The following is a 17,398-nucleotide window of genomic DNA, read 5'->3' as shown; positions in this document are numbered from 1 at the left end:
CTGTCTTTCATCGCTCCATGCAACTCATTAAACGGAGAGAAAAAGTAGAGAAAAAGAAACAAGGTTGGGTGAATCTCACAAATAAAAGTCCATTCCAATGCATAAAAATGTAAAAAAAATCCTTTATAAATCCTTTAAAACAAACAAAAAAAAATAAATCATATAAATTGTATTTTATATATAATTATTAATAATATAAATATTGGAAGATGGTTTCTGTGAAATTCACCCAGATATTGAGAGAGAAACATTAAAAAAGGTGTGCTGATTCACACGGCTGTGGGTTAAACACACAGTTAGAGTTCAACGCAGCTCAGATTCTTTGCAACACACACTAGTGTCAGTTAGTGTTCAGATACATGCGCGCACACATACACACACACTCGTACACACACAATCCTACATACAACCATCCTGCGTAACATGCTGATTCTGTAGGCTTTATACTCCTTTGGATCATCAGAGTGAAGTTCCTGTGAATGAAACACCTCCACATCAGACGAGCCCTCAAATGCCACGGCACAGCACTCAGACCCAAAATCACACTCCAAGATTTCATTAGTGAGTAAATCTGAAATCATTTTTTCAGAATCACAGAACATAACTGATAACGGAGTTATTTCTTTATTTGTTTTCAATGGGAGCACTGGGAAAGTGTGCTCCACTGTGACAAGAAGGCACTGCCAGAAAAAAAAAAAAAAAAAAAAGTCACATCTGGCACAAGTGTAAATATAAAAATCCCATTTTTTATATCCTTTTTGAGCCACTTTAAAATGTAGATTTCATTTGAATTCATATCAATTATCCAGACATTCAGCCTGTATCTAAACGCACGTCATGATTTTGCCAAGTACGATACGATCCTGGATTAACAGCTACACTCACTGGCCACTTTATTAGGTATATATGTCCAACTGCTTGTTAACACAAATTTCTGATCAGCCAATCACATGGCAGCAACTTAATGCATTTAGGCATGTAGACAGGGTCAAGACGATCGGCTACAGTTCAAATCGAGCATCAGATTGGGGTGTTGGTGCCAGACGGGCTGTCCTGAGTATTTCAGAAGCTGCTGCTCTACCAGGATTTTCACGGACAACTATCTCTAGGGTTTACAGAGAATGGTCCGAAAAAGAGAAAATATCCAGTGAGCGGCATGGATGTGCAGCCGTGGAATATTTCCAGTACCTTGTTGAATCTATGTCATGAAGGATTAAGGCAGTTCTGAAGTCAAAAGGGGGTCCAGCCTGGTACTAGAAATGTGTACCTAATAAAGTGGCCGGTGAGTGTATGTTGATCCTAGAACATAATTTTTGCTCATAAATTTAATCCATACCTATTCCCTACCCCTAAACCCAACCATAACTGTAAATTATTTCCAAAATCAGAAAGGAATATTAGTTAGATCAGGGGTTCCCAAACGTTTTTATAGTAATTCAATCAGAAGACCCACCATAATATTTTAATATGGAAAAATAGGTAAAAACGTATCCATTCAAAGCAGTCAAAAGTATATGGTGAGTGGCTTTTTGGATTTTGCGATTCAATATGCACAAAATGAGGCTCAAAATGCTTTTTGTGGGATGCTGGCTGTAACTGTGATCATTTTTGTTGACGAAGTTACTCTTCTTTTTTTAGAAGAGAATATGATCAACCTCTGTTGACATGTGCAAAATGTTTTGTTGTCAGGTGTCATTAAGTTTTAAGGGTTTCATGCTAACACTTGCAAGCTTTTCTAAGCATAAAAGAAAATGCAGGACATCCTCACCCTCTGGACCTCTGCCAGCAATAAAACTAATATCGAGGTAAGACTGATCATATTTTCAGTGAGGCTATTTTTTAGATTTGGTTTGACCTGAAGACGTATCAGAAGTCTGCGACGGAAAACAGAATCGTCTGTAAAGAGTTGTTCTTCATTATCATACTGGTTTTGATTCACCGCAATGTAAATATAACTGCAGCTGAGTGACGTTGCACGCCCCACCTTTCCTCACTGTGCGACCCACTAGTGGGTCGCGACCCACAGTTTGAAAACCCCTGAGTTAGATAACAATCATGTAGAAGTGCATAAACCTAACCGTAAGCCTAAATTGAATATAAACTGTGAACGTATTCCTAAACTCTGATTGGCTGATTGAAATGTTGCTCCAGGATCGACATAGATGTTAATCCAGGCACGTGTCACTTGGTGAAATCAGGTTAGGTATGTCTAAACGCCTACATACAATTCACATCAGTTATGATCATTACATTAAACATCATCCTATCATATCTATTGAAAGCTTAAGTAAGAAGGGGTTGACTTTAAGCTTAGACTTCATTAGGCAACAACAGTGTGAAGCTTGTGGCATCATATTTAAAAAGACTGAAGGCTGTAATTGCTGCCAAAGGTGCATCAACAAAGTGTTGAGCAAAGGCTGTGAATACGTATGTGCATATGATTTTTCAGGATTTTTATTTTTAATAAATTTGCAATAATTTCAAAAAATCTTTTTTCACATTGTCATTATGTGGTATTGTGTGTAGAATTTTGAGGAAATAAGTGAATTTTTATATATATATATATATATATATAAAAATTCACTTATTTCCTCAAAATTCTACACACAATATATATATATATATATATATATATATATATATATATATATATATATATATATATATATATTATCACCAAAAATGTGTGTTTATTTTAAATGTGTCAAAAATGTGCCATGTTGTTTATTGTGACACCCTTTTGCTCACTTCTACAAATCAATCCATGATTATGATACACCTATGATGTCAGGTGATGACATTTTTGTAGTTTTAATCTTTGACCGAAGAACAATGTTATGTTTAAGTCAATGGCCAGTCCAGTTGGATGCTGAGAACCACATATATTTAAGCGCGAGTGGAGTGTTTGTACTGACCAGGTTCTCGTTGGTGAGGCGTGTGATCTCGTGCTGTAGACTGGCTTCAATCCTGGCCTCTGGAGGTAGTTGCAGGTTCTGCGCCAACAGCTGCTGCTGACGGTTGTTCTCCTCCTTAAGACTGTGCAGCTCTCCACGCAAAACTTCCACCTCATTGTCATGAGAGCGACGTTGAGCCTGCAACTGAGACTCCAACAGCCTGCGCAGACACACACACAGATACAGGTTTTGAGCAGAGTATACTAATGAAAATTTACAGTTGAAGTCAGAATAATTAGCCCTCCTGAACTATTAGCCCCCTTGTATATTTATTTTCCCCCCAATTTGTTTAACAGAAAGAATATTTTTACAGGACATTTCTAAACATAACAGTTTTAATAACTCATTTCTAATAACTGATTTTTTTTCTCTTTGCCATGATGACAGTACATATTATTTAATTAGGCAATAGTACATAATAATCAGGCAAGTTAGGGTAATTAGGCAAAACATTGTATAATGACGGTTTGTTCTGTAGACTATTAAAAACAAATGCTTAAGAATGCTAATAATATTGACCTTAAAATGGTTTAAAATAATAAAACAAAACAACTAAGACTTTCTCCAGAAGAAAAAAATATTATAGGAAAAACTGTGAAAAATTCCTTGCTCTGTTAAACATCATTTGGGAAATATTAAAAAAAAAAAAATTCCTAGGAGGGCTAATCATTTTGACTTCAACTGTGCTTCTTTATCAGAGCGGTGTTAGATTCTGTTTTGAGACAGAAGCACTAAAGGAATGGTTCATTCAAAGATTTCAATTATCTTTATTTCTATAGTGCTTTTAAAATGTAGATTGTGTCAAAGCAGCTTAACACAGAGTTCTAGTAAATTTAAACAGTCTAGTTTTTTGCTTTGTATCACATTGGGATGATTTAACATACAATTCTGCTATTCTATACTCCTGGCTTTCTGAAGTCCTATAATAGACAGCTTTAGCTGAGAAACAGATATACTGAGGGTACATTTTACAATGGTGTACTAAAAAAATTAAATTTAATTGACATTATTGAAATGTTTTGTATACAGAACAGTCAAAACTATTCCTGAACATTTAATATGCATGTACATGATGCTAACACTTCTTTATTTTTATTTTAATATAAATTAGATGACTGTCTTTTTAAAAAATAAACCATATATATATATATATATATATATATATATATATATATATATATATATATATATATATATATATATATATAAAAATAATTTTTTTTAAACCTATTATAAATTTTTTTTTTTTTTGGCATTTTAGGTTCTCAAAATACTGGAGACGTATAAAGTAACTGTCAGTAATAATAATTTTTAAAAAATCACAAGTAATTGTGCAAATACCCTCTAAAATGGTTATTATAAAATTTTTCATATTGTTTTTATTAGTTATTATTTCAATATGTTTTTCAACTTTATTTTGGTTTATCCTTTGCTATTTATGTCATTTTAATTCACAAAAATATAGTTATCTTTATTAAATAATTTTTTATTTCATTATTTAGTTTTAGTTCATTTAAAGTACATCAAATTAAACAAAATCCATATTCCACTAGCTAAAAAAATGGATCTACCATTTGGTTCTCAGACAAAGCCTTCAAAAGATTTGGGATATGGTACATTTGTGGCATTTTTGTATTATAATTATTAGTTATTTTATTATTTATTAGTTTTATGGTCTTTAAAACCTGACAGTCATTATGAACCTTGATAAAAGATTTTAAAAACTTGTTGTAACAATCAGTATTTTGAGTGAACCATTCCTAAAAAGAGAAGAACTTGTCCATTTTTTTTTTCTTGCAGTGCAGAAGTCAAGTCATTATTCAGACCTCATTTATGACCACTTTATTTCCACATGCTGTTTTTAAAAAATACTTCTGCAATCCAATCTCATTTTGGTTAGTCAAGTATTAACACTACAAAGAGTTCTTGCAAGTTTTGATCCATGACGCTCTACTAGGAGAACATTCTGCAGGCACTAATGTTTAAACAGCACAATGTTAGATGAATACTATTTTAGAAATCAGTGAGGATGGAGAGATGAGAAAGCTGAACGCTCAGACTTTACGCTCTTTTCCACATGCTCTCATCTCTCTCTGTTCTTTAACCTGTTAGTTTCCTTTAACCCTTCATAAACCAGCCACAGTTCTCCATCCTCATTCAGCTTATGGTAGTCAGGGAATGGGGATCTGATGGGGTGGAACAAAGAAAGAAATGGTAAAGATGAAAAAAAAAAAGGGACAAACAAAAAACGTGAGACAAAAGACATAAATGTTGATGTGAGTGTCATGTTAAGGAATTTTGGAGATTTTTAAAGGGTTAGTTCACCAAGAAATTAAAATTTTATCTTGATTTGCTTAACGTTCGTATATACAAGACTTCCAATCTGAGTTTTGTTAAAATGATCCTTTTTTTTTTAGCTGAACAATGTTGATGAGAGGCTAATTTTAATCAGAACAAAAAAAATAAATAAATAAATAAAGTCAAATAAAGCGCATCCATCCTTAATATAAAGTGCTTTTTTGTGTAACTTCTTATGAGCACTGTTTTCATCATCTTCTTCTTCTTTTGAGGTGCATTAGCGCCCTCAGGTGGACATGACTGTGTTTTATTTATCTCTCTTCACTGAGAGACGCACCAAACTTGGGGCACCTCAAAAAAGGTGATGGCGATAGACGACGCTTACCTAAAGTTATAAAGTTTTAAATATAGATATTTACAATTACAAAATACATGGATTCGTTTTAGACCACAGATAAAAATCAGCCACTTGTTTCCATTGTAGAAAAGCCCAAGATAATACTTTTTTTTAATTACTCCTGACTGGATTGGACCAAAAAAAAGTAAGTCATATACACCTTAAAGGGATAGTTCACCCAAAAATACAAATATAATCACTGTTTATTTACCCTCAAGTGGTTCCAAATCCTTTTGAGTTTATTAATTCTGTCGAACACAAAAGATATTTCGAAAAAAAGCTGAACACCTGTAACCACTGACATTCATAGTAGGCAAATCAAATACAATGGAAGTCAATGATTACATGTTTCCTCAAGATATCGCCCTCTGTGTTCAACAGAAGAAAGTCAAACAGGTTTGGAACAAGTAAAGTGTGATTAAATGATGACAGAAGTTTCAGGTTAAGGTGAACTATCCCTTTAAGGAGGAGTAAATCATGAGATAAGTTGACATTTTTGAGTGAACAAACCCTTTTTTTAAAGGACTGTACACTCAATACAGAAAACATAAGAAAGTATGAGGAACAGTGGTGTGCAATTCAAGTGCAGCTGAGATTTGATTCCAAACCACAAAGAAATGTTCATCTTTACACAAAACTCTGATAAATTAGGCTTTAAATTTACTTTTTCAAAAAAACAATGTTCACTCAGAAGCTAAATCATGCTTGTTTGATGGGCCAAGGTTTATTCTTGCTCACAATACCAGCACATTTGTACTTTTAACAATAAAAATAAAAAAATAAAAAATAAATCTGGTTGTAACACAAAGCTGGGCCTTTAAAAGATTTAGAATATGGTATATTTGTAGTTTTTTTGTTTTATTATTATTAGTTACATTATTAACATATAGTTTATAATTTATAAGTTTTTAGGGTCTTTAAAAAACCCACGCTGTCGTTTCTGGAGACCGTGATTTATGTGGCCAGGTACGTATGGCTGCATTTAGTTTTTTCAAGCAAACGATACGGGGCGGTGTGACGTTGCTCCTCTTTGTGCTCGCCGGCTGACGGCTCACCTCCGTGTGGAGGTCTTTCCCGCAACAACAAGTTTGTCAGGTTAGCTCGTCGTGTTTCGTCGGCGGAGCGGAGGCCCGGAGGGGAGCTGGCTGCGGAGACGACTGGGTTCGAGTCTGGGGAAGAGCGGTTTCAGAAAACAGGTAAGACAAAAAACAGAATCCAAAAACTAATGAGTTCATAACGGGAGAACTCAGTGAAATCTGAAAACTGGTCAAAATCAGATGAGGGCTTTTCTTTTTTCTGGACGGCTTTTGTAAATCGTTGCTTTGGTTTAGGGAAGGAGGAGGAGGAGGGTGGCTGGGTCGACCGATTGGCTGGCCGCCCAGTCAATCATTCAGTCATTCAGTCAGTCGGACAACAGCGGCCTCCGGCGACTTTTTATGCGAGAACGGCGTTCGAGATGCAAAAAAATGCGCGCAGCGACCTCTCGTGGATTTGCGAAAACAAACACTGCACAAATATCTGCCGGAACATATTTCGCCATCTACAGAAACGTCCATGGAGCTACGTTTTCAGAATGAGCCTGGGTTGGAAACTTAACAGACATTATAAACCTTCATCAAAGGTTGTAACATATTGAAACGAAATATATGACGAACGATGTGCAATCCAAGTGCAGCTGAGATTTCACGCCAAACCACAAGGGAATGTTCAACTTTACACAACACTCTAATAAATTAGGCTTTAATTTGACTTTTTCAAACAATGTTCACTAAGAAGCTCAATCATGCTTGTTTGATGAGCCAAAATTCATTCTTGCTCATGACACCAGCACATATGAACTTTCAACAAGAACCAATGAAGTTTGTTCTTGCAAATCAAACTAAGAAGTTTGAAAAAATGTTCAATTGTTTATGTTCAATTATTAATGTTCAAAGCCAATAAAATCTTCTATTAAATCAGTTCATCATACAAAGTGCTTGTGTCTCCTCAAATGATTGAACCACTTGATTTACTTAATTCGTTTAGGTTATAAAGATAATTGAACTACTTATGGGTAGGCCCATTCTGCCTTTTAGAGAATGTATTGCAGTATATAAGAGACCTGTAGTAGCTTTGTTTACCACACAAGAGGTTCTAAATGGATTTGCATTGTAAACCTTAAATAAAAGTCAAGTTATTTTTGACTTTATACGTTAAGTTTTCAACTCCTATACTCTCAAAATCATTGGAGATTCACAGAAATGGCCAAAAAAAAAAAAAAAACTGCCTATGGGTTGGATTGACATAAGGGTGAGCAAATTGCAAATATTTTGGGGAACTGACCCTTAAAGTATATCTTATTTAGATGATTATTAATGAAGATTATGAAAAGATGACAGATATTTAGGGAAAAAAAACTAACAAAAACTATGTAAGTAAATGTAAACATAAAACATCAAGAAGATAATGGTACAAATTTGAATTGAAACAATTAATCATAAAAAAATGTCATTCCTTCATTGGCACCATTGAGCTATTTCACATGCATAAGAAACGGCATTCAGCCAGTTTCACTGCTTTGCATATCAGTATTACACTGTGGCTCTAAGCGTGGTTCTCACAGCCTGTTAAACCAAGTGCAAAGCCATCACCCAAAGTATTTGCTACATTTCTTTTGTTTTGCACCTTTTCAACAGAACCGACCAAACTCTAAGTACTCTGTATCAGATACTCTTAAATGCACAAGGCACAAAAAAAAAAACAAATATATATATATATATATATATATATATATATATATATATATATATATATATATATATATATATATATATATATATATATTCATCTGTGGTTATTCATCAATCACAATCTGGAGTATAATTTATAAATAAAAATGTTGCTGTGTTATAGCCCATTTCATTTAAACCCTCCTCTAAAGGCTAAAACAAAAGAGAGTTTGCTCTACACCAGTTATAAAAAATTTGTAAGTGTAAGTGTCAAACTCAGTTCCTTGAGGGCCTCAGCCGTTCAGTTTAGTTTCAACACTGCTTCAACACACCTGTAGGTTTAAAACAACACTAAAGGACTCAATTAGTTTGATTAGGGTTGGAACTAAACTGTGCAGAGCTGCGGCCCTTCAGGAACTGACGTTGACACCTGAGGTATACAGTAGGGGAAGTGGATACACTAAAATTGGCCATATATATGTAAATGGAAGAGTGTGTGAGTGTGTGTGTGTGTGTGTGTGTGTGTGTGTGTGTGTGTGTGTGTGTGTGTGTGTGTGTGTGTATGTGTATGTGTGCGTGTGCGTGTGCGTGTGTGTGTGTGTGTGAGAAAGTTGTACTCTCAGTGCTGGGTTGCCACAGAAATGGCATCCACTGGTAAAACATATGCCAGAGTAATTGTCAGTTTATTCCTCTGTGGCGACCACTCATAAACCAGCAAATATTAAAAATATAAAACCAATCCACATTTTTGAGTGGTAGTGTACAGGTAGAAAGATTCCTGTCTAAGAACCTTGTATCTGACAATACTATAAGCAGCGAAAGTACACCAGCCTTTACCCTAACAGTTAAATGTCTCACTGCAAGACTATGCCTACATATTAGTCAGAGCTCATGCCTGTTAACAGACTGGCAAAGCTTTCTTCACATATTCTGGTCTATGCTCTGCCCTGAGCTGCACACACATGCGGTGAGAGCTGCTCATCATGCCTGGCCATCTGTTACCTCAACCTGCTCATGAGCTCGTTCACTTCAGTCGGCCTGCGTGTGAACCTGGGGGATCTGTGCAGGACAGAGACGAGCCAGACACACAAACACACACATGGGCTGATCCATATAACACACAGGCTAATGAAAATGTTGTTTTTTAGTTGTCTGGAGATAGATGAGATACTATTGGGTGCTTGAGATGCTGCAAAGAAGATAGTCTGAAGCAAAGAATACAAAGATCAGAACAGAGGTTCTCAAACTGAAAGTCACAAGAGGACATGAATTAAGTTGTAAAAGTATACTAGTCCTGTTCTGATACAGTGCTGGAAAATTATTCACTTTTTTAATCGCGATTAATTGAGTAATTTTTGTACAATTAATCACATTCTTATATGCAAAATTCAACGGTAGTGTATTGCGCACTTTTATTTTAAAAGTTCTTAAATATGAAAAAAGTGCAATAACGTTTTTAGCTCTTTATGGCAGTATTCCCTTTACTTTTGTAATAGGTACAAATATCTGAACTTAAATATTAATGCAATCAAATTAAATCTAAAATCGAAGCTATCTGCACACTGATCGAATTACAGGGTTCCCACTGTGTTTACTTCAGAACGTTTGTTCACGGATTTTCAAAATTAGCTATTTGCGTGAACAGATTACAAATTCAATGCAAACATGTACATATAGGCACATTTACGCTTGCAGTATGAATGATGTGGAATAAGTAAAGTGTTTGCTACATTTGCTAGGAGAAAGATGCGTTTGGGGCGATTTAAGGTTGTCCACAGCAAAATTTTTTATTTTTTTAATATTCAAGTTCAAGTAATTCAACTGAAGCAGAAAGTTTCTTAAAAACATTCCGAGAGTAAACTAGAGCTAGTAAGGTGTTTGGTGTTAACCCTGTATTGGTTAAGATGCTGGATGGCATCTATCCCAAGCAAGTGTTCAACCCCTACCCCTCCTGTGACCCATTGTTTGTCTATGACAATGAGCAATAGACTATTAAATTATTAATAAATCTGTCTTAACACTCTATAAAATAATCATTAGTGTTAATATAATATTGCTTTAACTCGATAATAACAAAAAAGTATACATTTTTGCTCCAATTGGGTTTTGAATGGCTTTATAGCATATAAATGACAAAATGTACATTTAATATATTACCAGTAATAACACTCTGATTAGGAGTGTAACTGATCATGGTTGATCCGTGCATTATACGGACCATAACCCATGGTTTGGAACACAAGTGGCCTGCGGATTAATATTTATTTATTTTTTTTTCTGGTAGATTAATCCTTAATTTGTAACAATCATAGAGATATCCTCTCTCATATCATTCAAATCATAGGTACAGTATGAAAGCGTTTCGGCTTTCCTGTAAAATATAATGATGACGAAAGAAGTTGTGGTAGGATATTCGGAATGTGGTGGGTTTCATTAAAGGTGTTTTCTGTCACTAATTGTTTAGCCTACTTTAATGCATTCAGTGAAAGCTGCACAATTAATCATGTAAAGATTGGGATCTTTACATGACACCCACGCAACAAATTATAAATGAGGGTTTACTAATCCTAAGTGATTCAGTCTTTAGTCTTTTGAGTTATTTATGTAATTATAAACATACAAATAACTCAGAAGGACTGGTATAACAATTTATAGTTCAGATATAACAAACTGATGTTTATGGTAAAAATTAAAATCACCATCATATGCATTTAACTTGTTGCTAAAAAAAAGAAAATTGTAGGCAATTACATTATTTAACCAATAGGTGGCGACGATTAGTTATCAAAAATATGACACTGAATAATTCCTTAAAAATTACACATCTAGCAGACTAGCAATGAAACATGCAGTTTTATGAGCGAATAACTGAATCATTTTATTGATAATTAGACTGAAAATATATTTAAATATAAATTTTATACTAAATATAAACTTCCTACATTTAGTGTCATCAGCAACAGTAGTGGTAACAGTAAAATTTTCACAGTACTGAATATTTTAAAAAAAAAAATATTCAACTGATTAATTCCTGATTTTATTTTTAGTAAAATTACAGGTTCCAAGTTCTGTTTGTTAAAACCAAAAGTACTGTTTTTGTTATAAATGGAAAACAAATTACAATTGTCTCCTCCCGTTTTTGTCTAATCCGAACAATGGTCCGATCCGTGACAAAAAAACACATAATGTGATTCGAACTAGAGGTCTGCATTAGTACTGCATTCTGCAGTACAGCCGCGGGACACGACCAGATTTCTGCAGCGCAGAAATAAATTTCCGAATAAAGCTCGCTACAGAGCGAGCGAGCACGCGTATGTATGTGAATGAGACAGTATGATGCTGCATTTAGCTTGTTTGTTGCTGTGTGTGTGTCTGTGCGTGTCCGAATGAGAGAGAGAGGTTTGTTCTGTGTGTGTGTGTGTGTGTGTGTGTGAGAGAGAGAGAGAGAGAGAGAGAGAGAGAGAGAGAGAGAGAGAGAGAGAGCGTGATGCTCATGTGTGTGTCACTTGCTTGGTGCTTATGTGTGTGTGTGTGTGTGTGTGTGTGTGTGTGTGTGTGTGTGTGTTTTTACAGACAGCTTGTTATAGGAGTCCCCCACCCCCCCTCTCGTTAGCAGGAACGGGCACAGTGGGTAGAAAACAGGGTGGGTCAGGCAGCGGGACAACAAATGCTGAACATAAGGGGGAGCGGTCTGGTTCGGGCTAAAACCTGACGGGAGCGGGATTCAAAATTTTGTCCCGCACAGATCTCTGATTTGAACTATGAGATTTGTGATTCATTACACCACTAACTCGGATTGTTGCAATTTAAAGTTTAAGAACTTCTGTTGTATAACATGACCATGAAGCATCACTTCACAACAAATAGGACAAAAAACAGACTTAACACATTACATACATAATGATAGATGGTGGACACATTTAGTAAGTTCCTGTAATGGATTCATGCAAGCGACCAACAGGTGGTGAAAGTAATGTAAACTGAAGTAATATACCTGTTGGTGTCTTTGAGGCCCATGTAGGCCTGTGAGATCTCCTTGGCATCAGTGAGCTTCTGCACATCCTCAATGTATGGCAGAGGTTCAGTCATAGTCGTCTAAACAAACACAGGAGATTCACATTCACACCAGTGCACTTTGAGTTATTTCAGACAGTTACTGTACACATCAGATACAACACAAGTGACAGATTTAGTGCAGCAACTCACTTCATCCTCAGCTAAAAAGAATATTGTTTTACACTTTTTATAAACAGATGTGTAAAATGTATTTAAGAGCATGTTTGAAAAAATACCCTCATAACTTAAATAGTATTAAATATAAGTAATTAGTTAATTGTTACTGTAATAGTTACTGTAGGTCTGGAAGTTTTTTTTACAATGTACTAATGATTAAAAATATTATAAATAAATAAATAAATAAATAAATAAATAAATAATAACAACAGGGTTTTAAACTAACATTTTATACTTTAACATTTGCCAATGCTTGTGACAATATTTCATTAAATAATTGAAGAACAAATTGGGGTAAAACACAACTTCTAATTATTGGCAGAATCATTAACACTTTGATAATCATTCAAAATAAGAAGAATTATTACTTATTATTATAAGTAATCTATGATCAAAAATGAATAAATTAGTTATATATTTGTATATGTTGTTAATTATAATAAAAATTATTATAAATATCATCATTATTATTATTATTATATTGATAATAGATTATAATATAATGAATATATATATATATATATATATATATATATATATATATATATATATATATATATATATATATATATATATATATATATATATATATATATATATATATATATATATATATATAATTATTTTATTTTATCATTATAATAGTAAAAGAAAATAAACACATTTATGTTGTTGTTGTTTTTTTACTATAGAGCTTTACTTTATAGGAGACTTTTAGACCCTATAAAAACATTTCTTTCACTTACTCAAAACTAAACAAAAACAAATCATTTCTATTTTTGAAAGCTAATATTTCAAAGTGGCCGCCTTAACACCAAACAATAACATTTTAGAGACACAGACTGATGTAAAATGACTGTTATTCTGTCTGACCAACATACCTTCTCATCCTGTTATGAATGCAACACGAGACAAAAGCAGAAATGAGTCAAAAGTTAGAAATGTCAACAACACTCATGAAGAGTGGAATGTTAGTGACAGATTTGAGCTGATATGAGTCCTGATGTGAGTTTTGGCATCTGACCTTGTGCTGCATGGCTTCTTTCTGACTGACGAGCTGCGAGCGCAGGATGAGCACCTCCTCTTTGCGCACTTCCAGTTCCTCGTTGGAGGCATTGAGCTGATCCAGAAGAACGGTGTACGCAGGAGAACCAGGAGCACCAGAACCGGCCTCAGCGCTGCCTCTCAGAGACTGACGCATCTGATTCAGATCATGCTTCAGCTTCTTGTTCTCAGACTCCAGCTCCTGACGCTGAAGATTTAAGATGTTCAGAATTATCAACATGCAAAAAACATAAGAGTTACAGGATCATGCTAAATATAGATTTGTTAATGATGCCTTCAAGTTATCCCTTGTGTGCAGTTGGGGTTGTTTTCATCCATGCTGAGTTGATTTTAAATCTTAATTTGGCCACAACGTTCTCTGTTTGTAGAAGCAAGTGGAGTCACTTTTGGTGACAAATCTTATTTTGACAAAAATTTTGGAAAAATACTTTGGAGTTTTTCAGTAACTCAACAATATGCTTAAATTGACTACCTTTCGTTATGTTTGTGGCTGTTTTTGCCCCGTTAACTTCCACTATAATGACATTTTTTTGAACAAATAGCCATGACACCATATAATCATGCATTTTTGATTGTTGGTGGTTTTCCCCGTAGGAAAGAGGTAATTTTTTTTACTGTTGGTCAGTTACAGTGCAAAAAAAGTTTCTGGTTTTTATATGGAGCATTGTATGTATGTGTGTAAGGCCTTGTTTACACTAGTGCGTTTTAGTTTTAAAAAGGCTTTTTAGAATGAAAACGATCCGCGTCCACACTAGCGTTTCACCCAGCGTTTCTGAACAGCTCTCCGTCAACACCAAAACGACTAAAACGCACATCATGTGACCACACACACACACACTCTCTGGCATGCACTGCAGCATACCGTTTCTAGTTAGATGAGACCTGTGCTCGTTGGACTGCTCATCACGGATCTCCCGCTGGATCTAACCTCACTATATTTGCTGATCGTGATATTTTATTCATCTTGTTGTCTTTATCTAACGACATATTCCTCGACTTTGGTCTTTTGACTCTATTCCTTGTTCTCAGGTAACGTGTTTTGACTGAGGGCCAGGATAAGATAATGTAAACACGTATATTCTGTATATTGACTGATTGCTTGCCTTTATTTCCTTTAATGTATAAACTTATTGTGCGTTATACTTTTATAATGGCCATTGTTGATTATTAAAACTGATATTCAGCAAAAGAGAGGGTATGTTTCGTATTTTCAATGAAAATGAAAAAGAGGCAGTGATTTTATAGGCTCCGTCTTGTTATAAATATCCACACAGTAAAGATGATGCTCATATATGCAGCACAAGGCCTCAACATTTCTGTTGTCTAAGTTGTTAATATCAAATGAAAATAGGCCGTTCTTTAAATCATGTTTTCATTTTATTGTTGAGAAAGTTAAACAACGTAGCCAGGGTGATGTGAGTGAGGTTATGAAGTACACTGTTTCCCTTTTTTACCGGACATGTTCTCGTGAGTTTGTTTTCTATATCAAAATTGAAAGTCTGAACTTACAAGGAGAGAATGCAAGACTGAACTGTGTGTAGGCTACTTACATTGAGAAAAAGCCCCCATCAGAGAGGCGAATGTCGGCAGCACCGCCTCCGTTTTCAGATGTATCCATTTTCCCCAATTTGAGATGAAGCAGCAGGGTTTTAAAATAAGAACGGCCTCTTTAGCGTTTCTAAAACGCTCGATTTTTGGTGCTCTAAAACTCTGGCGTAGTGTGTACAGATTGCCTAACTGTAGCCAAACTTATGAGTTTTAAAACGAAAACGCATTAGTGTAAACGTTCCTAAGAGAGCGTGAGGGTGCTTTCACATCTACACTTTTGTTTCGAAATCTGAAAGAACCGTATTTCTCTCTATAATGTAAAGCCTTTAATGCATAATTCTAGCCAACAGCTATGTATGAGAAAGTCTTACCACTGATTTATATTTGGTGACGATGTCTGTGGGTGTCACTATTAAAAATTAAACCGCAGCTTTTCATTTACAAGGTCTTATGGCTCATCAACATAAATTAAAATAAGAACACATGACAGCTGAGCGGGACCTCTGACCAATGTGAGGAGAGTTTACTCACATGTGATTTGTTTTAGCTATTTTGGTCCGTTTAGAAACTTTACTGTGTGAAAGCGAACCGCACCAAGAACAAAGTGCAACATTGTAGGAATTTCCCTGTTTGGGAACAAAACAATCGCTCTACAGGTGTGAAAGCACCTTAAGAAAGACATTTGCACACCTACCTTGATAAATTTAAGAAAATAAAAAATAAGCAAAGCATAGTAAACTGTATTTATGCACGCACACTATAATTTGCTGTTTTACTCAATAGAATTCCACATAAAAGCTAGAAATGTTTTTGCACAGGCCTATGTAAAGGGTTAATGGTGCCTACTGATGATCAACAGTAAAAAGTCAAATAGTACTTCCTCCCAAAAAAGAAAAATTACCACAACCAATAATGCATGATAACGTCATGGCTTTGCAATCATAAAATGTGGATTTAACGTAAGTCAATTGGGTAAAAACAGCCACAAACATGACAAAGGGGTAGTCAGTTTTTATCAATTAATATCTTTACACATTTATTATTAGAGAAGGCTACTGTTTACAAAGTGTGACAAGTGTTATGCTCTGTACATAACAAACATGGACAAAAAACAAATGCATTGTGTCACATGCTCAAGTTTATTTGTTTACTTGTTTTTAAATTCACACAAATGTAATTTTTTTATTTTACTTTGTGAATTTAAGTATTTGTGTGAAAAATTTACATACACAGTCAATACATAAATACAAATAAAATCTAATTTTCGTTAGGTGTCATGAATAACATGTCACATTTGTAAAAAAAAAAAAAATGTGGAATTTGCTTTAACCATTTGTTGTCATACACGTCACCTAATGAAAATTAGCCTCTTTTTGCGTTTTTGCATCGATTTTGTATGTACAGTACTCGTGCAAATACTTACATGCACAAATTAATTTAAGTGCATTAGCTCAATGTGAATATTATTATTAACATAATTTTATTATTAACAATAACATCTTTAGCTAAATTTATAAAATAGTTTGATTCTTATATTAATATGTCCTGTAACATATTTATAAAAAAAAAAAACACCTTGAGATTTATTGATCAATTTTACAAATACCAATCTCAGTTTTTTAAATAGAGTAATGAACTCTAAAGAGTAAATTGGTTTGAGTGAAGGAATGAATAGTACAAAATGTGTTTACCTTGAGAGATTCATACTCCAGCTCTGCACCACGAGCTTTCTTATGTTCTTCATCATCCTGGTATGCAAACATTAGAAGAGTTAATGTAAAATGATTTTTGGGTATGCTCACAGAGTTATTATAAATAAATAAACAAACAAACAAATAAATAAATAATAGCTATTTTTTCAGTGGTTGGATAGCAGAGCCATTACATTTAAGTCCATTATTGAATTTTAACCTTCATAATTCATTCACAATCTGAACACTATTTAGACATTATCAGGATAATTACTGTTTCATAACCACAACCAATCCGCAATCCTTTAATAGTAGTAAAAATAACTATGAACTATGTTCTAGCAGCTAACATAGTATTTATGTTCCTGTGATATCTGTAAGATTATTTATTATGAAGTATACAGTACCAGTATTAGTACAAGTACAAGTTTTTATTAGAATTATAGCTTTGATTTTTCTCATGACCATACGAACAGCCTAAATTTACCAAACCAACATAATTAA

General features: G+C 34.3%; 1 protein-coding gene and 1 long non-coding RNA gene across 20 annotated transcripts in view; one reads left to right on the top strand and one right to left on the bottom strand.

Moving 5' to 3' along the window:
• The window catches only part of LOC147839797 (uncharacterized), a 516,604-nt gene that overhangs the window by 351,226 nt on the left and 147,980 nt on the right, over positions 1 to 17,398 (top strand). The window lies entirely within an intron of this gene.
• The window catches only part of myo5aa (myosin VAa), a 164,030-nt gene that overhangs the window by 11,576 nt on the left and 135,056 nt on the right, over positions 1 to 17,398 (bottom strand). For 4 of the 19 annotated variants that reach the window (XM_087293356.1, XM_087293355.1, XM_087293359.1 and 1 more), the window contains 5 exons: positions 16,895 to 16,951; positions 13,615 to 13,842; positions 12,352 to 12,452; positions 2,916 to 3,114; positions 408 to 473 (listed from right to left, as the gene is read on the bottom strand). In XM_087293356.1, coding sequence (XP_087149482.1) covers positions 408 to 473; positions 2,916 to 3,114; positions 12,352 to 12,452; positions 13,615 to 13,842; positions 16,895 to 16,951 — 651 coding nt within the window. Of the gene's footprint in view, positions 1 to 407; positions 474 to 2,915; positions 3,115 to 5,059; positions 5,141 to 9,359; positions 9,417 to 12,351; positions 12,453 to 13,607; positions 13,843 to 16,894; positions 16,952 to 17,398 lie in introns of all 19 variants that reach the window. The other 15 variants (XM_087293358.1, XM_087293357.1, XM_087293360.1 and 12 more) reach the window with 5 other exon arrangements.

Source organism: Danio rerio, chromosome 18 (assembly GCF_052040795.2).
Source record: "Danio rerio strain M-AB ecotype USA chromosome 18, GRCz13ab, whole genome shotgun sequence".
NCBI classification, from domain to species: domain Eukaryota; kingdom Metazoa; phylum Chordata; class Actinopteri; order Cypriniformes; family Danionidae; genus Danio; species Danio rerio.
Note: the sequence above shows the minus strand (reverse complement) of the source record. Positions and strands in the feature narration are given on the sequence as shown.